At 36.7% G+C, this 23,971-nt stretch overlaps 1 protein-coding gene across 8 annotated transcripts in view; it reads right to left on the reverse strand.

Moving 5' to 3' along the window:
* Window positions 1-2,735: 2,735 nt before the first annotated feature.
* Window positions 2,736-23,971, reverse strand: part of Cdon (cell adhesion associated, oncogene regulated) — an 89,966-nt gene continuing 68,730 nt past the window's right edge. For 4 of the 8 annotated variants that reach the window (XM_048796227.1, XM_015499009.2, XM_048796228.1 and 1 more), the window contains exons 16-20: window positions 21,525-21,746; window positions 19,325-19,605; window positions 16,546-16,625; window positions 3,803-4,077; window positions 2,736-3,053 (exon numbers count right to left, since the gene is read on the reverse strand). In XM_048796227.1, the coding sequence (XP_048652184.1) occupies window positions 2,890-3,053; window positions 3,803-4,077; window positions 16,546-16,625; window positions 19,325-19,605; window positions 21,525-21,746 (1,022 nt within the window). In that variant the 3' untranslated portion in view covers window positions 2,736-2,889. Of the gene's footprint in view, window positions 3,054-3,802; window positions 4,078-5,186; window positions 5,966-6,051; window positions 6,084-7,956; window positions 8,544-16,545; window positions 16,626-19,324; window positions 19,606-21,524; window positions 21,747-23,971 lie in introns of those variants that run through there. The other 4 variants (XR_007344693.1, XR_007344690.1, XR_007344692.1 and 1 more) reach the window with 4 other exon arrangements.

Genomic DNA, 23,971 nt, shown 5'->3' on the forward strand with positions numbered 1-23,971 from the left:
AGGGGAGCAGGGGTGGGGATCTTCTGCAGCTGCAGAGACAGAGCCTCTGAGGAATTACACAGCAGGGGCAGACGACAGCACAAGTTACTGGGCAAGTTCTATAGGAGTGAACCCTAGTGCTTCTGGAAAGCAGTATGGAAAAAACAGAAGCGTACACGATGACCACAGATACACTGGGTTCCAATTCAGCTCATTATGTGACCTGGGAATTTTCATACCAACTTGGTAGATTTGTTGTGAGGGTAGAGTGAGATAATAGTAACTAGCACTAAGCTTAGAACTTGGGACACAGGAGTTCCTTAACAAATGTGAGTATTGTCCCCCACAATGTCCTATGTCCTTTTATTTCCTGGGGAAGTACCATTAATTAGGATTGTTTCTGGTGACCCTGCAGGGCATGAAAGTTCAGAGCAACTCACGTTTAGGGAGAACTCATAACTCCTAAACATAAAGGCAATTATATATATATATATCTATATCTATATATATCTATATATTTATATTCATATTTATATATCTCAATATATAAAGGCATTTTTATAAATAAAATACAATAAAATGAATAACACTTAAAACAGCGTTACTAATCATATAAATAAAGCAGTCCAGAATGAGATTGCCAGAAAGGTAAAGTTATTTTCTCTTCCTCGTGGACAAGTCCCATATTCAAACTCAATCTTTAGAAGCAGTTTCTGACCTAAAGCTTATGCTAATACACCTGTTTCAGGAATCAAAATGACTGCCAGGGACACCTACTCCCTAGTTTCCTTAAACTTCTTCTGTGTATTTTAGTTGATTCACACTGGGTATTCTTTATGTTCTATGTACTAGGACTTTGTCCTTTGCTAGTCAGAGAAGTAAGGGCTGCAGCTATCCCCCTCCAAAGCTAATTGCATCTAAACAACACAAAGAATTAATCTGGTACACTACAGGCATGAACATTGGAATGTAGAACTTGCTTTTCTTATAGTTCTAATATCCAGCTATGGCACTATATTTCCTATAATCTACTGGAAGTAACTCTAGCTTAGTGACCCAGCTGAAACAGAACATTTTCACTAACAGTTCTATTTATAAAATATATAAACACATGTAAGGAAAAACTGATGCATTTACATACAGTTGATTAACATAGTATTCTATTATTCTATTCCACTGCAATTTCTGAGAAACTAGTTTAAAAAAAAAAAAAAAAACTTATGCTATAACTGCTCGATCTTATGTAAGAAGAATGATTTTTTTGTTTCTTCCCCCAAAGGGATGCACAATCCAAAAAAGAGCAGTGACTTCATGAAAACCTGACTTAAGACATGAAATACATTTATAATGTTTGATTTTTTTTTCTTTTCCTAACATTGAGAAAGAAGACTTCCAAAAGGCAGTTGTAATGTCCTTGTCACTCAGAGGCAGCAGCAACTTGTGATGCATAAGCTCTGTTTATCAAAGCTTTAGATGCCTGTTTACAATGCATTCTGAAAAAAAAAAATCAGGAAACTAAAACAAACAAACTTTTTTCCTCAAAATTAAGTCTTTTCTGACACTCTGCTACAGTTTGGATCTTGAGTGTGCCCCAGGAGTCCAAGTGTTAAAAGCTTGGTCCCCAGGGTGGCACCATAGGGAGGTTTGGAACCTTTAATAGGTGGGGTGAGGTCTTTAGGTCACTGGGGTGTGCCCTTAAATAGAACTGTGAGATCCCAGCCCTTTCCTCTTTCTCCCATTGCTCCCTGGTTTGTGATGGAAGTGGTTTTTGCTCCACCACACATTCCCTCCATGATGTGCTGTCTTGGTACAGGCATAAACCAATAGGGCTATTCAATCATGGATTGGAGCCTCTAAAACTAGAAACCAAAATAAATCTTATTTCTTTACACATAAATTACCTCAGGTATTTTGTTACAGTGATGAAAAACCGACTTACACACACGCACTCATGTGTTCCAACTGCTATCCATATAGGAAGTGAGAAAATGACTACTGTCAAGCAGTATGGCACCATGAGCATATACCTATGAAACAGGATGAAAAGCTTCTGCCAAGAGAAGTCACTGTAGCCCTCCCTTTTCTTTCTTTTTAAAATGTGTATCTTTCTCTTCAAGCCACTGCTTTACAGTTGTCTTTTTTGTTGTTGTTGTTCCTACTCTTAGAAATAGTTGAAAAAGAGCCATGTGACGATCATTTTATAAACTAATGTAATTTTAAAGCAGTGGGATATTAAGGCATTAATTTCTCTCCAGCCATACTTGTCCTCCTACATCCTGCATAATACAATTAGACCTCACACTCTCCCTTGTCCATAACACTGGCTATGGTTGGTGCTTAGAAGACTGAACATTGTTTGATGCCCACGGGCAGACAGAAGGTAAGTAAGTAGTTTATGGAAGGCACTCTTGTAAAACTTTATCAGCCAGATCTGCTATTATAAACATTAGGTTGCAAATGTGGTTGATTTCAAAATGTTCTCAGGTCTGTTAACATAATATTGAATGACAGTTTTCCATCTGAAAATGTGAAGGGGGCCAACTTCAAATGGCCTGTGCAACTCCCTCCTAGCTGAAAGCCAACAGACTGTACCCACAGCTTAAGGAGTTCTTAGTGTCACTGAGGGTTTTAGAAAACACACAGTGATCCCTCTACTCTCCAGATGATTGAAAACTATGTAAAAGGCCATTTCCTACTGAGGGGGAAGGAAGGAATAGGGAAAGGCATTTTTCAGGCATAAATAATATAAAAGGACACACATTTTAAGATACATTCATATGACATTACTACAAAAAAATAAATAATGATTTTCTGTGATTTGAATTAATGTCCTTCACACAGGTCATTCCCAGGCCTGTTCTGTGCAGTTACTGGCTTGAGGTGGGAACCTGGCTATGTATTTGCACATCCTCAGGTTTCCTGGGGTTGCTGAAGGACCCCTGATGAGCTCTCTGACGAAATGCCAGGGGGAGACCACGTAGTCTTCTCAGTACAGTCCTCTGAAACAGGTGGCAAAATCAGAGGTTTCCAACTTAAAATTTTGTTTTCTGTTTCTGAATGGCCACAGCTCTCTCCTGAAACGAGAAAAGTTTGGAAGTTTTATGAAATGATAAAAGCTGATTTTTCACATAGCAATCTAAAAACATTACTTCGAGTAATAAAAAAATAATAATAATGAGCAAAAGTAGAACCTCGTTATGTTTGGTTGGAAGCTGAGAAGACAAAGACTTAAAAGGTTTAAAATAGTCAGGCACAGTGGCATATACCTGAAATCCCAGAGATGTCGGGGGCTAAGGCAGGAGAATTGTCAGTTTGAGACCAACCTCAACAACTTAGCAAGACTCTGGCTCCAAATAAAAAATAAAAAGGTTTGGGGACGAAGCTCATTGTAGAGGGCTGCTGGGTTCAATCACCAGTATCCCACCTTCCACCCCTCAGACAAAAAGTTTAAAATATAATTGAGCTCTTATAAACAGTTATACAATTCATTGGGGATTAGAATAAACCCCTTAAAAGTTCTAAAAGTTCCATGTTTACAAAATGCATTCTTCCTGCAAAGCTTCTGCTCAGATACAAACTCAATCCAAGCCTATTTGGATATATTTTTCAGAATGTAATGGGATTAACCACCTGAGATAAAATATATGAGTAATAATAGAATTTTAAAGAATCCTTTATCTGTCCTATCTTTTCCTGAACTACACAACACCCTTGCTCAGTCTCTTAAGAAATACGTGAGTGACCAGAGAAAACTCTCCTTGATAGAGTTCTCAGCTAACTAAAGACCATCTAGAAACCTAAGGTTTAAACCAGCTCCCTGTACCTCTGTTAAACTCTGTTGTGTCTTCTGTAGATTCAGAATTGATGCCATTTATATTGTCCTGACAGCAGATATGCTGGGTAGGTAGGGATGCCAGCCTGTCCTTGATGCTCTCCTCAGGTAACTGGCCACAGTCAGGGACTGTGGAAGCCAGGCACACAGGCATCTTCATGGCATTGAGGGGCTTCATTTCCAAGCCATCCTGAGGATAAGGTGCTATCACTGGGACCAAGGGAAGGGTGCTGCTGCTAAAAGTGCTGTTGGTTTTGGTGAAACACCTGTAGAGTTTAAAACAAGAGAAACAGAACTGTGTCTAGAGGGGTCAATAATTACAATGGGCTTCTTTCAAAGTATCATTTGGCATTTTGAATTCAGATTCTTAAGAAAAGTTGATGTCTAAAAAAACTGATTTGCTATGCGTTGAAATATCAAAAACTTGGAAATTACAATTATAGTGGAATACAACAGGAAAACACATCAAACCGCCTCAGAACGGAACCTGAAATGACGACTTATCATACATGCTTCCTTTGTTTTAGTCCAATGCCAGAAGTTAGCTCTTCTTTCATTATCACTGGTTCCCAAATATAGTCACACAGAAAGAAAAGGCCATCAGCTACTGAAAGGAATGAGGAAGAAAAAAGGAAGCACAGGAGAGAAAGCTAAGAAAGTTATGGTCGCATGAGAGAAATGGCCTATGAACGTCAACAAAAACACAACGCTTTGAAAACATGCATTCTCTTTCATTCTCAGAGGAAACACTAAAATAATTAGCCATTCAAAATTCAAGAATTCTTTATTTTTCATTTCTTTTTCATTACAGAAATAACTGCTAGAACATTTCACTTTAGTTCCTGCCTTCAACTAAGATGTGTGCCTTGATTTTTTTCTTTCTGTTTTTGCAAACTGATATCTTCTAATTTGCTGACTCTTCTGTTGTCTCCAATATGCTGGTAAGATCATCAAGTAAATTTTCCATTTCAGTTATTATACTCTTCGGCTCTGGAATTCCACTTGGATTCTTTTTTCAGTCTCTTTCTCAGCTGAAATTCCCCTTATGTTCATCTACTGTGTATATTTTCCTTTAAGTCCTGGAACATAATTATAATTGCTGCTTAAAATCATTGTTGGCTAACTGTGACATTTGGGTCATCTTAGGGATCTGCTGCTTCTTCTTTCTTTCTTTATTTTTTAAGTTTTCGGCAGACACATCTTTGTTTGTATGTGGGGCTGAGGATCGAACCCGGGCCGCACGCATGCCAGGCGAGCGCGCTACCACTTGAGCCACATCTCCAGCCCTGCTTCTTCTTCTTCTTCTTTTTTTTTTTTGGTACTGGGGATGAACTCAAGGGCACTTAACCACTGAGCCACATCCCCAGTACTCCTTCGTCTTTTCTTAATTTTATATTTTGAGACAGGATCTCACTTAGTTGCTAAGGCTGGTCTTGGACTTGCAATCCTCCTGCCTCAGCCTCCTGAGTTGCTGGGATTATAGGTGTGCTATAGTGCCCCACTCAGGGTTTGTTTCTATTGATCGTTTTTATCCCCCTTAAGTATCACATTTTCCTGTTTTTGGACATGGATAGTAATTTTTTTCTCTTTAACTGGATTTTCCAATTTTCTAATTGTTCTGTTGCTATTGAACTCAGTCTTCTGACATCTTTTTCTTAAACACTTCCCTCAAGACTAGAGAATGCTTTTAGGCAAAACCCCATAAATCTCACACTATCTCTCAAAGGTAGATTCTTGTTTAGTTTCTGCCTACTCTGGTCATGCTCTTAATATTGTCAAATTGTTAATAAAAAACTTGAAAGTACTAAAATCCATCTATCATTATTGCCTGTTGATGTTCAAGCTATTTCACTATAACTGGAAACTGGAGGCTCACAAATACATTTTTTAATTCTAAAATAGAGAGTAAGAAATATTTAAGATGACTTTGCACTGGGCCTTACACATTAGGAAACATAAAGCTGGACCAGCTGTATGCGGGAGCTAGGTAATGTTAGATAATAAAGATAAGAATTCTTTATTTCCACCTTTTAAATATAAAATAGTATGTTTTTGATGCATAGGAAAATCAGTAAAAGGAAGCCCATGCATGAGTGGGCTAGCACTCTGTGGCTCAAATTATTGGAAACACCAAATGCTAAGAATGATACAAGCCTGAAAAAGAATAAGATATGTCAGTAAACCAAATTCTTAATTCAAGATAATTGCAATTTTAATTTCAAATAAATAAATATACTCACAATACAGTTAATGGAATTCTGATACCAATCATCTGGAATGAAGACAAAGTATGTCAGGTTCATTTGTAGAGAATAATTTGAGTACATGATCAAATAATTTAACTTTTAATAATATAGAAAAAAAGTATATGCTTGCTTTGAAAATGAACTAAGTCTTTCCATGCATGTCTTAAGCCAATGAAGAGTTAAGGGAACAATGGCATAGAAGGAAGTTCACTGAAGTCAGAATTGGAGAACTGGGCATGACTCTGGAAAAGGATGGCATGCCTTATTTATTCTCCTGAAGACTGTATTCAACTGTGACCTTTAAAGTGTTCATGTTTTCAGTGTCTTTTCTTCCTATACTTTGTTGTTAGTTCTTCTCTCTCAGTACTCTAGGAACACAGAAACTCCCCATGGATTCAATGCATGGAATCCACAGACTTTAAGTAGGATAAAATATGGGTTTAGGTCAAGAGGGGAAAGCAAAATCTTTCTGGATTCAAATTACTACTAATGAGAATTTAATGAGTATTATGGTTGATATATAAATAACCTTATCTAGGAAAACACTTTATTCAAACAGTGCTTGCTGGATACCTTCCAGCGATGTCAAGCACTATGGTAGGCACTGAAATCATAAAGATAAATACAGCAGAGGTCCAGTTCTAGTTCAGCAGAGATGAACAAGCAAACAAATGGTTACAACATAATGCTGTATTATATAAGGAAGTATAAAAGACACTGGGAACACTTGACTTTGACATGGGTATAGACGTGTGACTGATGAGAACAGGGCAAGTGCCACATGTCTAGCCAGAGACATGTACATTCTTCTAGACTGTATCAGACTCTACTATCTCATAATTGAGAAATTTACCTTAGATAGAAATTATGATATTAGAGAGTAAGGGAGATTCAGACTTCAAAAAACAAAAATCTCTCTGGCTAGGGCAATCCATGTGGATACTATGATTTTTTAGAAATAATTCTTAAAAATTAAATTCCTCACTTGTGGTTATAACTGAGCAGTTTGTATCAGAGAAACTATCCTGCTAAAAACAACTAAAATATTTAAAAATTTTTATTTTAAATCTGTGCAAGACATCAGAGAGCTACCAAAGCAATTGAGTGGCTGCCATTCTAGAGGGAAGGTAAATGTAAACCTGAGCTTCAGACCAACTTTTCCTCTGGGGACATTTGTCATTCAGTTAAGAATAAAACATTGAGATGTCAAGAATAACATGGATGCTAAGAAGCTAAGAAGCTGCCAATCTAGGATTCAATAAACAATTGTGTGTGTGTGTGTGTGTGTGTGTGTATGTGTGTAATTCTCTCCTCTCCTCTTTACAAGGAAGATGAAGACAAGTTTAGACCCCAAAAGCTGGTTCTAACCTACTCTAGAAGAAATACAAAACCTATACTGAAAGAAATACTATAGGAATTTTATCAAGTTGAAAAAAAATGAGTAGCAACAGAGGAAAGAAAATATTGAAAGGAATAGGTCATAACAAAAAGGAAGTATAGAAATTCTGAATGAATATTGACTGTAAAAAATAATAATTGTAATGTCTTAGAGGATTTTATGTATTTTTAGAATAAAAACATATGACAAACATAAAAGATCGCCTTGTCTGAGAATTGGTAAAAGTACTAATGTTCATTAAACTCAAAAGTCATAATATCTAGCACCAAGCACGTAGTAAAGGACAGACAGTAGGACCTCAAAAATGTAAGATGTAAAGTTAAGTAAGTAAATAATAAACACTGGAACATCAGACTTTTTTTGTAGCCTTTCTCTCAAGCCAGTGCATAAATTATTAGAGAGCAACAATTAAACTAATCAATGAAAGTATTTTATGACACCCAGACCCAACAGTAAGATGAGACACGCATATTAACGTGGGATTAAATTGATATACTCACCCCATTTGCTTTTTGTATCACAATATTAGTTATCTCTGTCATTGTTCAATGTTAGCTCTGTTGCTTGTGTATTTTTTTCTAATATCTGTTAGCTTTGAAGACATCTGACTTAAAACTTCAGTCCCCTGGATGACAAGCAATGACTGTCCTCAGCATCATGAGACTCTTGGGACAGTGAGAAAGAGCGCAGCCAGAAACTTAATGTACTCCTCCAATCAGATGGAGTCAGACACACTAAGTGAGCTTGATGTTTCATTTCTCTGCAAGAATCTGAAGGTAATGCAAAGGTGCTAGAAACCTATATTTAAAAGACAAAGAAGTATCAGATCAGAAAGAAAAGCTTTCATTTAAAAGAAGTAAATGTGAGCTGAGGGGAAAAAAGAAATACTTGCCAGAATCTGAAAAATCAGGGCAGTTCCTACAAACAAAATGTTATAAATTAATAATTTATTTACATGGGTTAACACAAAAGTGAATTTCATAATGTTTGTAAAAAAAAAAAAAAAAAAAAAAAAACCTGAGGACTTACCAGACAATGAGATGCTTTACATCCTTCTTCTTTTCCTTTTAGTTTCCTTTTTCCTGCTCTTTAATTTAAGGCAAAGTTGTAGGATGAGATTTTTGAATGAAGTCTATGTGTATTCTAACAATATGATTATATAGAAAATTTGTCAGAATAAAGGACAGTGAAGTTATATTAATGTGGCAGGACTGAGGGATGGGCAAAATGGAAGAGCAAGGGCTAACTACAAGGTATCAGTGGACTGCTACAGGTTTATGTGCCAAGAATAAATGAGCATATTAAATATACATTTAGAAATTATGAAATTTTTGTTTTGTTTGGGTACTGGAGATTGAACCCAGGGACACTTAATAATTGAGCCACATGCTCAGCCCTTTTTTATTTTTTTATATAGGGTCTCATTAAGTTGCTTAGGGCCTTGCTAAATTGCTCAGGCTAGCCTCCAACTTGTGATCCTTCTGCCTCAGCCTTCCATGCTATTGGGACTACAGGCATGTACCACCATGCCTGACTGAAATCATAGATACATAACAAGAGAAAAGTACAATTTCTATTACTTATTCTTTATCATCACTTTTCAGATAAATGAAACAGTACATAATAGCAGTGTTTACTTTTGTTCTTAAGTATGACTCTTAATTACTAAAGTGCAGTGTATAGTAATATCTAACCTGAGTTAAATTTGTAAAGTGGTCATAACCACAAATTTCAGCATGACAAACCACGCTGATTTAAAATTTTCTAGTACATTGAATCTTAACTCATAATCAACAGCAATTAACCACTTAGCTAACCAAATATAAATAATTCCACCCCCTTACATTTAGTTCAGTTCCAGATGTCGGTGTGTCACTGTAAGAATGGCTTTAACCTGATGTTACATGTTGATATAAGCATCTAAAATGCAGTCTATGGGGCTGGGACTGTGGCTCAGGAGTACAGCACTCGCCTATCCCTGGGTTCGATCCTCAGCATCACATAAAAGTAAGTAGATAAAATAAGGATATTGTGTCCAGTTACAACCAAAAAATAAATATTTAAAAGAGAGAGAAATAAAAAATAAAACATAGTCTATAAATTAGGGATATAATCTATATTCTAAATATAAGTAGGTATAGCATGTGACACAGTTCTTCTGCTGATAATGCTTTTATGAAATTTCCTAAAGCAATCAGATAATCCCAAAAATAACATCTGTATATACGTAAATGAAAGAGACCCAAATCTATAGGTAGTGAAAAAAGAACTGGACACATGTCTGCAAATGTGTAACCTTCAATGAGCTATTCTTACAGTGCATACTTTACAGCTTATACAATATATAAAGTGCAATTTTACTATCTTTGCTTCTCAAATGGTCTTTCCAAAATGTTATTACTGGCTTAAGTGGAGTGAGGTTTTCACTAAATTGCTTGTAGCTCCATCAAACTATTTTTCTTAATGTTAACCTTAACAATATTGAATAAATGGAATTATGTGCATCTCGCCACATAGAAAAATCTGTGTTGTTCTGTAAGAACTCAGGTGTTCTGGGGCCTTTCAGTTTACTAAGATACTTCTTAACAAATAGAAATGGTTTGATCCTCCAATCTGGAAGATAGGAAAATGGATCTACTGTAGCATCACAAAAATAAATAAGTAAAATATTCCTTAGCTGACAATTTGAACAACACAGCCTAGGAAATAAAGAGACTGGAATAGTAGTATAGAACTGTGCTCAGAAGAATAAGGTGCTTTAGTAGTTGACTAAACATTTTAGATATTTCTGTAGAACTATACAGAATCTCTGAAGTATTTTCTAGGGAAGTATTCCGTATCTGAATACATAGTTTAGTGTACTATGAATGATTATGTACAGAGTTACCCTGTTTGGATGATTAAATAAGTTTTGCATTAAGTGTTTCTTGTGATTATCCCTGGAGGGCAAGGACTAACTGTCCATTAATCTCTTGGATGTGTGACACTTATTTTCATGCATGTGCTCTGCAGACTTCTGAAACAGTTCCATCTTGGTAGTGGATTGATGTTCAACTCACCGCAGATGTTTCCTCTTGCCATGGGGTCTCTGTCATTTTGCCAACCTAGCCTTTATTCTGGGGAGAAATCAGTTTCTACGTAACAGAACCCAGATGACATTTCTCCAGGGACGTGGCTGCCCTCCATTCTCATTGTCACTCCACTGGATGCTGCAATGACTCCAGCTAGAGTGGGACTTTCCTTTTGGGGATTAATTTATCAGCGACAACCACAATAAATGCTGGGTGACAAAAACAACTAAGTGTATTACTGAACATGGCAAGTTGACACACACACACATACACAGCTAACAAGTGAAAGATCTTGAAAGATCTGTTGTCTACCCCAAGACAACAGGACCTTAGTCTCTACATTAGAAATGGATATAGATTTGGGGAGAGATATAACCTCCTCAAAAGGAAGGCCCTTAAAAAACTAGAACAGAGCTATAATTTTTTTCCCCTGAAGAAGTAGATAGATTATTACAGATGAAGGGAAGCTCAATCTTGGGCTTTGTGTATTTTCCTCCTTTGGCCTTAGAGCTAGCTCTGAGTAGCTGAGTGGTTGGAAATAGGAAAGCGCCCAAGTTGTAACAAAATTAATTGCTAGAAAAAAGAGTTTAAGTACACTAGACAATAACAAACCAACTAGGCAGATGAAACCCTTGGCCTGAAAGAAATCCTACTATGACTAAATGTTCTCTACATCCTAATTTCATCTGAGTATATCTGACATATATGAGTGAAAGAGTACTCCTAAATCCAAGAAACATACACAGACCTTTAAAGATCATCATTATGCAAACTCTTGGAGACCATTTGTAATACCAGTGTTTTCTAAAGCACTTTTCCCAATTGTTTTCTTTATTTGACTATCAGCCATGTAGCTTGCACTGTTTTTTTTTCCCCCCAGATGAATTATACACATTTTTCCAGGCTGATATTTGCTTGGTTACTTCCTGCCCATTTCCAGTCTCTTTAGGATGCTTAAAGTTAATTTCTCGTTCTTTCCTGATGGGACCTCTCAGTTGGTTCATCTGTAAATTTCATCAGTGTCCTCTCTACTCTCTCTTACAAATTATCAAGACTGATGGCAAATAGGCCTGATTTAATGTTAATTCCTTCCCATTCAAATAGCCAAGCAACTGACAACCACATTTGATTACATATCCAGAACTGTGTTACTGCCTTTTGAATTGAGGAGAGGAGAAAGTAGAAAACTTTTTGATTTTCTTGACTCAAATCTGTTTAACTCTTGAAGTACCCAGAAAAATACAAAAGATTTCTCCATTAAATCTTTGGTGTAGGGGACTGGCTCCCTGCAAAGCTGTACTGAGTATGCCTCTTTCTAGCTGTGTTCATAGTGAGCTAGTACACACTGCTACATATTATTTTACTCTTAAAACCTGAAAGGGATTCAAGTCCAGGAAACAGTGAGGAAAGCAGTCATTTATAAAATGCCACAAGAGCCCCCAAATCAAAGAAAATCTCCACAGACTGCAACAAGGCATCTTCTCCTCTTTCTGATTGTCAACTTTTCACATCTCTCCTACGGTTAAGATGATAAAGTCAATGTTTTCTCACTTTATTTGGTTTCTTATTTTTAGGACTACCACCCAGGCAATAACTAATCAAGTCATTCACGTTTGAAAACTATGTATTTGGATCTTTGGGTTTTTTTGTAGAATCTCTCTTATACAAAGTCAGACAATGGCCAAGTCTTAAAGATTACAATTGCGCCCATATCACTCATCCTGTTATCCCCATTTCTTGTATGGAGGCCAGGTCTTCCTTAAAGTGACAGCTAACTGATCCCATCCCTCCAACCTGTGCCCTATCACCAATCATCAGGCCTAAACACTCTCAACAGATTATACCTTTTCTCAGAAAGTTTCACATGAATTAGGACGCTACTAGCTCAGTGTTTCTCAACATTTATCCCATATCTCCTTTCAGTTAATGTGAAAGTCTCATACCCTTTTGTACTTTTTAATTTACAAAAAAAAAAAAAAAAAAGAATTTTTTTCTATTCCATAAATATAAAATTCAACCATTTTTTTTTCAAACTCTACTATTTACTATATTCCTAGCTCTGTCTGAGAATCACTACTATCAGACTGTGGGTCTCCGAAGGTAGTAGTACCAAGTTCATGATAGGCACTCAATAAATGTTTAGACTACAAAACCCTGACTTTCAGGATCACCTGTGATATAAACTCAGTCCAATTTTCCTGTTTTATATCCTGCCACTTACTTTCTACTTGCATTTCATCAGCCAGTAACACTATTCTAGTGGCTCTCAAAGCATGGTGCCAGGAAAAAATTACTATATACCAGCATCAGTATTCCTTGGAAACTCACTAAAAATACAAATTCTCAGGCCCTACCTAAGGTTTGCTGAACCAGAAACTCTAGAAGTAGAGCCTAGCAATTTGTATACTTAGCAGTGCTTCAAGTGGTTCTAATGTACAGCATGTAATCTATTTATTCTTAGGTAAGCAGTATCCTTCCCACTTCCATGGCTACTCTGCAAATTCCTTCCACATAGGAACAGTTCAAAACCTAGTCCAGTGCCTGGCTAGTGCTCAGTATTTTCTGACTAAGTAGCCAAAACAGTGCCATGTATTCTTACTGAAATAATGCCTCTTCTTACGTACACACTATTTCAGTCTGCATTATGAAATGCAAACTTATTAGTTAATAACATTGATATTCTAAAAAAGGTATATTAAGTACAATTTTGCACATTTTAGATGCAAATCATATATCATACACTTCTCTACCTTCAAAATTTATTACAAATTTTGCCATTTTGTTGGATCTTGAGAGGTGATACCTGTTTTCAACTTCAAAGTTGTAAAAGTTAAAAGCATGAAATGTAATTATTTCAATTTCCACAGTTAAAGTTAGTTTCTTTTCTTTTCTTTTCTTTTCGGAAGTGGGGGTTGAACCCAGGGCTTTGCAAATGCAAGATAGACACTTTGCCACGGAGCCACATCCTCCCTAAAGTTAGTTTCTTATTTATTTATCAACTGTCCAATTATTAAGTGTCAAAATCATACAGTGGCTCCTGAGAGTCAGGGAAGACATTTGGCTAGCCTTGGAGGCAACACAGACAAATAAAGACTTGCCTTCAACTACAGGTGCTTGTGCAAGAAGAATATTTAAACCACAGAGAAACAGAAGCTGGTTTTTCCAAGCTGAAGAGAATAAGTTCCCAGACAGTAGTAAAATTCACAAACATGAAATGCAGGAAGTCATTAACTTGAAAATTACTAGAAATACAATTCCTCATTGTCTTAAAGGAAATACCCATGCATAATAAAATCTTTCAGATACTACACACACACACACACACACACACACACACTCACTCTCTCTCTCCATATACAAATGATCATGAATTCAAGATGGCAGAGGTCACTTAAATCCTTTTAAGGACATGGGAAATGGAGTGTTTTTGGTGCTAAGATGATACCTCATCATAAAGATATGGTTTTACCAAAGTCTACAATTGGATCATATTGGGGACAATCTTTTATTACTCAGGACAAGCTTTTGTTTTCTTAATAAGAAAACAGCCCCAGAGACATAACTTTCCCCAAGATCACAAGTTTAAGTAAGAGTAAAACCCGGTCCACTCATTCTTAGACCAAAGGTCCTCCTGTTAGCTATTCTAATGTGTAGGGAGAGTCAAGATCTGATGATGGCCACAAGAACTACAAAGGACAACACAGTATATATTTTCACAAAACCATTTGTTATGATGAATCCATTTGACTACTTACCATCTGGTGTATAAACCAGCTTCGCCAGTTTGTTAGCATGTTTTCCTAACAAATTGTGGTAAAGACTCTGACAAGCTCAGAATAATACAGCTTCAGTGTATGAACATTTTCAAAATGAGGGTGATAAAGAATTTAAATACGTAACATGTAACTCTTGGTATATAAAATAGGCAGATGGCTCTTACTAATAGAGAAACACTACGATGAGTTAAATAAATGATAACAAAAAGTCCCCAAGATTTACTGCTTTTGTTCTATGACTCTCAAAACACAGGCTAAAACAATGTACTTCTAATTCTATGGTTGACCAGATCATTCAAGTTCTAGTTTCAACACCTTCTAGTGAGAACTCAACCTTTTCATACATGTAAAAAAAAAAAAATGCACATCAAATACTTTTTAGATAATGGAATATCCAAACTCCAAATCATATTTGTTATTTTATGTACTAAATACAATTTTTAAATGCAGAATTTTAAAAGCAAGAAGGACTTTAGAGGCCATATAACCCCAAACCATCATTATGTAAACAGAAGGACTAAAATTTCTAATGTAATGTTAATACAAGAACTTTGATGTTCCTTTGGAATTAACATATGGAGAAGTAGCATGAACTCTTTCTGATAGTCTACTTGTCAAAATTTAAATACACATTTTACTCTGTGCAATTTTATCTAGTTTGAAATATTATGAATATATATCACTTTTTAAATGAAAAATTAAAACAAAAACAAGATTTTGCTATTTAATTATATAAAGATTTGAGGATTTTAAAAAATGTTGAATCATTCAGTAGGAAATTTTTTAGTAATATTACTATGGAAAAAATTACTATATATAAGGTGTTTTTTTCCCTCTATTACATTCAAACATGCTCTCATTTACCCTCATAATATCCCGTACTACAGAGTGGAAAGTAACAAGATAAGAAACAATAAACAGTATATCAGTGACAAATCTTCTGAAAGGGAAATGAGGACAACCACCCCATTCACAATATCCTCAAAAAAAAAAAAACCAAAAAAACANGGGGAAAGGGGTACTCTTGTACATTGCTGGCGGGACTGCAAATTGGTGTGGCCAATTTGGAAAGCAGTATGGAGATTCCTGGGAAAGCTGGGAATGGAACCACCATTTGACCCAGCTATTGCCCTTCTCAGACTATTCCCTGAAGACCTTAAAAGAGCGTACTACAGGGATACTGCCACATCGATGTTCATAGCAGCACAATTCACAATAGCTAGACTGTGGAACCAACCCAGATGCCCTTCAATAGATGAATGGATTAAAAAAAAATGTGGCATTTATATACAATGGAGTATTACGCAGCACTAAAAAATGACAAAACCATGGAATTTGCAGGGAAATGGATGGCATTAGAGCAGATTATGCTAAGTGAAGCTAGCCAATCCCTAAAGAACAAATGCCAAATGTCTTCTTTGATATAAGGAGGGCAACTAAGAACAGAGCAGGAAGGAAGAGCAGGAGGAAAAGATTATCGTTGAACAGAGACATGAGGTGGGAGGAAAAGGGAGAGATAAGGGAAATTGCATAGAAATGGAAGGAGACCCTCATTGTTATACAAAATTACATATAAGAGGTTGTGAGGGGAAAGGGAAAAAAAACAAGGGAGAGAATTATATTACAGCAGATGGGGTAGAGAGAGAAGATGGGAGGGGAGGGGAGGGGGGATAGTAGAGGATAGGAAAGGTAGCAGAATACAACAGTTACTAATATGGCATTATGTAAAAAAGTGGATGTGTAACCGATGTGATTCTGCAATCTGTATACGGGGTAAAAATGGGAGTTCATAACCCACTTGAATCAAAGTGTGAAATATGATATGTCAAGAACTATGTAATGTTTTGAACAACCAACAATAAAAAATTAAAGAAAAAAGAAATATGATATGTCAAGAGCTATGTAATGTTTTGAACAACCAATAAAAAAAAAGAAACAATAAACACTAAATACAGAGAATGGCTCCAATTAAAATTTTTCAAAAACATCAAACATTTTAATAATATTACCACTAGAAACAAAGGCTTTAATATTATTAATATATGTCTAAAGAAACTGAGGCACAGAAAGATTAAAAATTATAAAGCAGTGCAAAAACTTAATAGCAGCCTTAAACTTGAGATGGCAAATTCTGAGTTTTCCACCTTATGTTAAATTTCAAGAATTTCCTTTGCTGAAGGAAAAAAATAAAGAACACATATCCCTTACTTACAACAATTTGTGCAAATACATATTAACATACCTATTGTTGTTTCGACAATTCCGACAGTTAATGCACTCCAGAGGGTCAACCTGGGGGACTGCTGTGTACATTCCACCACCCTTGTCAGGAAGGAAGTTCAAGGAAAAAGAAAAGAAGAAAATGCTGAAGGTGCCATAGACTAGTAGCCAAATACTCACAAATACAAAAGCCATGTCAATCATAAATGGATACATGATATTTTTAATGTACTTGCTAAATGATGTTATGCTTGTTATTTATTATTCTCAAATGAGATCTGCACAATATTAAACTGGACTCCAAAAACTTAACTGCTGTGTTTTTCCATATATTTCTGTACTGGAAAAAGGCAAATAAGTGAAGGGAGAAAGTTAGTCACTTCCCTTTAGTGTCTCAAATCTAATGGGCCCAAAATACACTACACATCATAACTTCTTATTCATTTTTCCTTTTCTAGCAGTCATGGAAAAATTATATGAGAGGCCAGTTGAAGAAACAGGGTGCAAAGTGTGTTTGAATGATGTCACAAGACAACCCATCTTCATTTTCCTGTAATTATTTCTATTAGGCCTGTTCACTTGACTATACTGTTTTAAAACATGTCATATTTTTCCAGATGGAGTAGATTCTCAGCCAGCAATGACCTGGAGGGGAGTATTAATATTTTGATGTTGCTTTTGGCGGAAACTGCCCAGCAATTAAGAAAAATGCCCAGATTAACACATACCTCATTGTACAATGTTCACTTGACATGCACAATGGCAAACGTGAAGTCTGAAAACTCAAACTGGCCTCTTAGAGTCAGAGTCAGAATTCTACTTTCTGATGAAAAACAGCAGAACTGAAATTGATAAGGGTGGGAGAGGCTGTCACACTGCACCCAAACCCAACACAGGCCTTCAAGGTTAGGAAAAGTTCAGGCAATTGTTTTTCCTAGAATACTTTCCATTTCCATTCGTCTCAGAATCTAAGCAAACCAAAAGACTGAAAATTTCTTTCAGCAATTCTGATCCAACAAGCAACAGGAATTACTAAGAAAATACTGAGGGAAAGAATATTCCTGCACTATCTTCAGTCTGAGGGCAAACTCAAAAGGTTCAGAAAATGAAGTTTATAACCTTCAGGATAATACATTTATCCAAATCACTAACCATGGTAAAGTTAATTCAATGATTTTTATGATGCCTGGCATTTAAAAAAAAGTCCCTATTTCTTCCTGCCCAGAAGAATAAGACAACTAATGGGTTAAAATTATAGTTGATAACTTCTAAAATTGTAACCTAATGGGGCAGCTATTATTTAAATAGCAAGTCATTGTTCAGAAAATCCAAAGCCCCCTGTTCAAACACTAAAACAAATATCAGCCTTATTTTTCCTTCTCATAGAAACAGCATGTGTTATTCAAACTGCAATGCTCTCTCCTCCAGATTTCTTAGACAATGTTAGTAGTTTAGACTAGGAATGGTGACAAAAAAAGTTTAGCTAGTCTGAATATAAGCCATATCTTTCCCCAGAAAATAATGAAATCATTATTCTCTTTAGTAATGAGATGCACTAAAGTAAATAGGATATTTTTTTCTACAACATGCAAAAGTGGGGTAACATAAAAGCCACAGGTTTCTAGCTTTAAGACACATATATATTATAGATTTGTTCTGCAAAGGTAATATCTTAATAAATTCATTAAAAACAAAAAACTCCAAATTTGTTCAAATTATAGTCCATCATGGATTATGGCAAACTTATCTTTAATCAGAACAATGAAAAAAAATAAAATGAACACTTAATTTGATCAACTAAATAAGTTATCTGTTTGATTAAAATAATGTGGATGCCTATCTAGACAAAGAAATAAAGAATATCTCTCTAGTACAGAGAATCCCCTTTAGAGGCATAAATCTAAAATATGCTACTTATTCTATTCCTATTTCAAAAATTAAGCTATGTCAGGCAATCTCTGAAATAAGGGAATTTTAAGCTTCCTTGTGACTAAAGGATACTAATATTCTAAAATTCCAAAGCTTACACGTCGGAACAACAAAACACACTAAGTGAAACAAAAGAAACTCATGATAGGTCAGAAGTCACAATCTCGTGGCCTGGAGACATGTTTTGCATGGTCTGCACAATGCTTTACAAAAGCTAGGGCTAGGGTAGAGTGCTTGCCTAGCATGCTCAAGGCCCTGAGTTCAATCCCTAGCACCACAAAGAAAAAAGAAGAAAAATCGGAATTAGTTTCCAACATATACACATCTCATCATTTCAACTAGATTTATAGATGTTTCAAAGAAACAGAAAAACTAACAAACTGGGTCCTCTGCCCTATGTGACAACAGGCACTCAACTGAAGTTGCTTCTTTAATTCAGTGTGTACTCTAGTTTGCTACTATCTCCTCCGCAACCATCTCATTCCCAACTTGTTGAAGTTTCCCCATCTGCCAAAGCTCTCAGTATTTGAGTTTTCAGGCTGCTTTAAATAAAGCAAATATAAAGTATCTGGTTTGGTCTATGCCCAGTGGTATTTCCGTTTCATCTCAAGAACAACTTCCTATCTATTCCTTACTGGTATTGAACTTGGAGAATTAAACAATTTAAAAACAGAAACCAACTGACAAATATATCACCTGATGGTAGAAAACTGACAAAGATTACTCTGGATCAAGGGCCTGCTAGTGAAATATACTATTTCCATTCATGTGACCCTATGAGGTTCCTTAAATCGAAAAAAGCCAAGCACCCATTCTTGTACTTTGATACCCTGAGGCACAGAGAGGCTATTATTTATAATTAAGTCTCTTACATTCAGTAGATGACGAGGATGTTCAAACTCCACCCGTGTCCTGGTTAGAGAGTTTGTGTGCCCAGAGTAAATTCCCCCATTTAGGCTCCCATTCACAATTCCATTGACTCCGTTAGGAACCTTATGGTGGAGGTGAGAGCAGCCATTGCTGAGGCTGCCATTGCTCAGGAAGCCACCATGGACATTTCCATTTATTCGGTTTGCTCCAGAGACAGTGGTAAATTCCACCATCTGCCCATTAATATCTGACCCTTGGTAGAGATATCCTGGTGGGTCGTATTCTGTCAAAAAAGAACACAACAAAAAAAGAATCAGATACTAAAAAGAACAATATTACTTAGGAAGTTTTATTAGTGAAACCCCTAAGAAACTACAAAATGACTATAAAGTAAAACATTCTAAAAATGTTCCTATAAAGCCTATTTAAAGTTACCACTGTTATTTTTCTTTACAGTGTGGAAGTAGCTAGGAGCTTTGAGTTAATCATGACTCTGTTAATGGGAAGATAAATTAATCAGAAAGAAATCACTCACAAGAGAATGAGCTGAAACTATCAAAGTATTGACAACACTAAGCAAAAGTGCTTAAATTCTCAGATACTTCAAAGAGCTGAAAATGATTGTGTAAAACAGCAACAACTACCTTAGCAAAGACTAATTTTAGATAGGACATTTCAAGTAGCAATAAACAGCACTTTGAAGTAAAAGGGTGGTGGTGTGTATGCATTCACCAACTGTTCATATAACTTCTGGGTCATTGTAAGCCATTTGGAAGTTGTGGGGTACCAAAGGCAGAAGGCTATTTGACTTCCTTAGATTAACAGTATTTTTTAAAATTCTGATTTATAGAGGCACGCCTATCAGTAAGTTTAGAAAAAGTAAATATTCCTTAGACAGTAAAGTATCTGAACTGTACAGTGTTTGCTGTCAGGGTTTTGACAAATTTGTCAAAGGTATTAGAGATGTGGAGACTGGCACTCCTCTCCACAGCTTCTCCTATTCCTGTGCTTTCTTGCACAGGTGTGTATTGTCAGTACACCTACTGAACATCTTCTCCACTAGCCCATGACCTCTGAGAGGGCAAAGACCATGTTTATGTTATTTATAACTCCACTGTCCAGCATAGCTCTTGGCACATAGAAGACAGTCAATGAGTATCTTCTGGTGGAATGAGATAACTGAACAACTGTCATGATAATCTACCATTTTTAGTGTAAGGTCACAAAGGAAAATGAGTTTAATCAGATTAATCTTGTTCAGAAAACCAAGTTAATTGCTTTTCTCTTAATGATTGAACATATACACAATTAAATGTAATGGCATTAAAGTCATTTAGAAAAAAGACTAAATGATCACAATCCTTTCATGCTGACACTGCCACCTCTCCCCCTGCCTACCTCTGGGAAGGCACCATTCAATTAAAAGAGATCTTTTCTTTTTCTTGAGCTAGTAACTAAAAGGTGTCTATATGAGCAACTTGGGTAAGGGCCAATAGAAGTGCCTACCACTGTTACTGCCTTCTGACTTTTCTTTCATTCCTTATTCTAAAGCCAAAGGGGAAAACAAAAATCTTCCTCCCATCAAAGTCTGAAAATTTCCTCTTGGCTTGATTATCCTGTTTTTTCTGGTAGATAGGAAAATAGGTTATTAATGAGAACAGTACCACTGCTCAATCTGCAAGCACAGCTATTACCAGACACACTCCTGGGGGGAGGATGCCAGACAATTTGGGTATATCAGGCACAGACAGGACCATGTTATCTCCCCTGGTAAGCATCATTCAGTAACGGTAATTTAGAAAAGTCTCTACTACCTTGCTTTCCCCATCAGGCCATTTCTATCCTACTGACCTGATCCACACCACCATGAAGGTCTTCCGACACAAATTCCAGAGCACAAGCCTACAGTACTCATCCTCTTTGGTGGTCCAACAAAGCCAGAGTTTCCAGTACCAAGTCAGCTATTTACTTAGAGACCTGCTTAGTTTGGTCCTTGATGTTTATTTCTACTGGGCAATTTAATTTGATGCTCCACTTATTTTAGCTGACAGCTAAGATAAGTTACCTCTTCCAAATGAAGAGGCTCTAACAGGTTTCATACCATACCAACACACAAAAGTGGTAGGAATCAATATTTACTCTGATAATATTTTTTCTACCCATCTTTAGAAAAACAGAAGAAAATACTTATAAATGACTTACTCTGTATGGCATTCTGTTGGCGACTCTTCCATAGGCACATTGCAATGAAAACCATAAGAATGAGGACCATGACACCAAGCACACAGCCAACAATGAGGTATAACATATCACTGCTTCTGGCAGGGCTGGTTGCAGGCCCAGAATTTCCTCCACTTCCTGAAGAATTTGGAGGAGTACTCAGGTCTTTGACAGGATACTCAGAGGCTCCAGGGACACGTCTCACTAGTTGAAATATGAAAGAAAACATGATGTCAGAGCAAATACAGTCTATGAAATGGTTTACTCTCTGAGGAGGTCTGGTTAGGAAAGCAAGCCAGTTTGTTTACTCTCCTTATGGAGATGATCTGACCAACAATGAATCACAAAGAGGGCTCCAGAGCTTAAAAATCAATGTGCCAAAGTTTCTAGGTCTCAAATTTTAGAGAAATCATAAGAGCAGAAAAATACACACTTGGTCTAACCCAAATTGCTATATGATTATCTGTTTAATTATGCTTGTACAAGACTTCCAAGGAGTTGAAATAAAAGTACTTCAGCTTAAAGATGGAACACAAACTCCTTTCTATTTGATATACTTTGTGCTGAATAAGACTCAGAATTATATATTTTATACTTTTATCATGTGTTTAAAAATAACTAACAATATTAGAAAATATGACTTGGAACTATTAGAACTACTAAATCTAATTCCAAAAACTTGACACATAATATTAAACATCCTCAAAACAAAGATTTTGGGGCCCACACAAATGCAGTACTTTTACCTAACTCATTAGTATTCTGGGTAACAGTGATAACAAAAGCTAACAACAGGTGGGACTAAACCTGATCTCTCCATTTCCAAATCATGTGTTCTTAATGCTCTAAATGACAGAAAAGCAGTGGAGCATAGGGTTTGACAGCCTGGCTCTGAAACCACACCACTGAGGTTCACATCTTGGCTCCACCATCTGTCACTAGCTGAAGGACATGTACCTCTATGATCCAAGTTTCTGCAACTGGGAAAAACAATGATAAAAGCTCTATCATAAGGTTGTAGCAAAGAGTACTATGGTCTGAATGTCGCCTCCAAAACCCATGTTGGAATTTAGTTGCCACTGTGGAGTATTAAGAGGCAGGGCCTTGCCAGGCATGGTAGGGCACACCTGTAATCCCAGTGGCTCAGGAGGCCGAAGCAGGAGTACTCCAAGTTCAAAGCCAGTCTCAGCAACTTAGTGAAACCCTGTCTCAAAATAAAAAATACAAGGGGCAGGGGCTGGGGCTGAGTGGAAGCGTGCTTGCCCGACATGTGTGAGGCACATTTGATGCTCCACTTATTTTGGCTGACAGTTAAGAGTTGAGTCTCAGCACCACATAAAAATGAGTAAAGTAAAGGTCTGTCAACAACTGAGAAAATGTTTGAAAAAAAAAAAAAAAAGAAAGAAAGAAAAAATATAAAGGTCTGGGTATGTGGCTCAGTGGTTGAGTGTCCCTGGGTTCAATCCAATCTCTGGTACAAAAAAAAAGGAGGTAAGGTCTTTAAAGGATACTTAGGTCAGGAGGGCTCAGCCCTCATTCATGGATTAATGCCATCATTACGGGAGTGGGTTGGACATCTTGAGAGTGCATTTATCTGAAGCTTGGACCCTCCTTCTGTCTTGCCTACTTGCCCCCCGATCATGTTATGACACAGCACAGAAGCCTTGGCCAATACTGGTGCGGAGCACCTGGACTTGCCAGCCTCCACTACCATAAGCCTGGTCGACTATTATATGCAAATTACCCAGTCTGTGGTATTTTGTTGTAGCAGCACAAAAAGCATACTACAGGGACACAGCCACATCAATGTTTATAGCAGCACAATTCACAAGAGCTAAACTGTGGAGCCAACCTAGATGCCCTTCAATAGATGAATGGATTAAAAAATGTGGCATATATACACAATGGAATTTTACTCGGCAATAAAAGAGAAAAAAATCATGGCATTTGCAGGTAAATGGGTGGAGTTGGAGAACATAATGCTAAAGTGAAGTTAGCCAATCCCAAAAAAAACAAACGCCAAATGTTTTCTCTGATATAAGGAGGCTTATTCATAGTGGAATAGGAAGGGGGAGCATGGGAGGGATAGACGAACTCTAAATAGGGCAGAGGGGTGGGAGGGGAAGAGAGGGGGCATGAGGTTAGAAATGATGGTGGAATGTGATGGACATAATTATCCAAGGTACATGTATAAACACATGAATTGGTGTGAATATACTTTGTATACAACCAGAGATATGAAAAATTGTGCTCTATATGTGTAATAAGAATTATAGGGCTAGGGATGTGGCTCAAGAGGTAACGCGCTTGCCTGGCATGCACGGGGCACGCTGGGTTCAATCCTCAGCACCACATAAAATAAAATAAAGATGTTGTGTCCACCGAAAACTGAAAAATAAATATTAAAAAATATTCTCTCTCTCTCTCTC

The sequence above is a fragment of the Marmota marmota genome, unplaced genomic scaffold (genome assembly GCF_001458135.2).
Source record: "Marmota marmota marmota unplaced genomic scaffold, marMar, whole genome shotgun sequence".
NCBI lineage: Eukaryota > Metazoa > Chordata > Mammalia > Rodentia > Sciuridae > Marmota > Marmota marmota.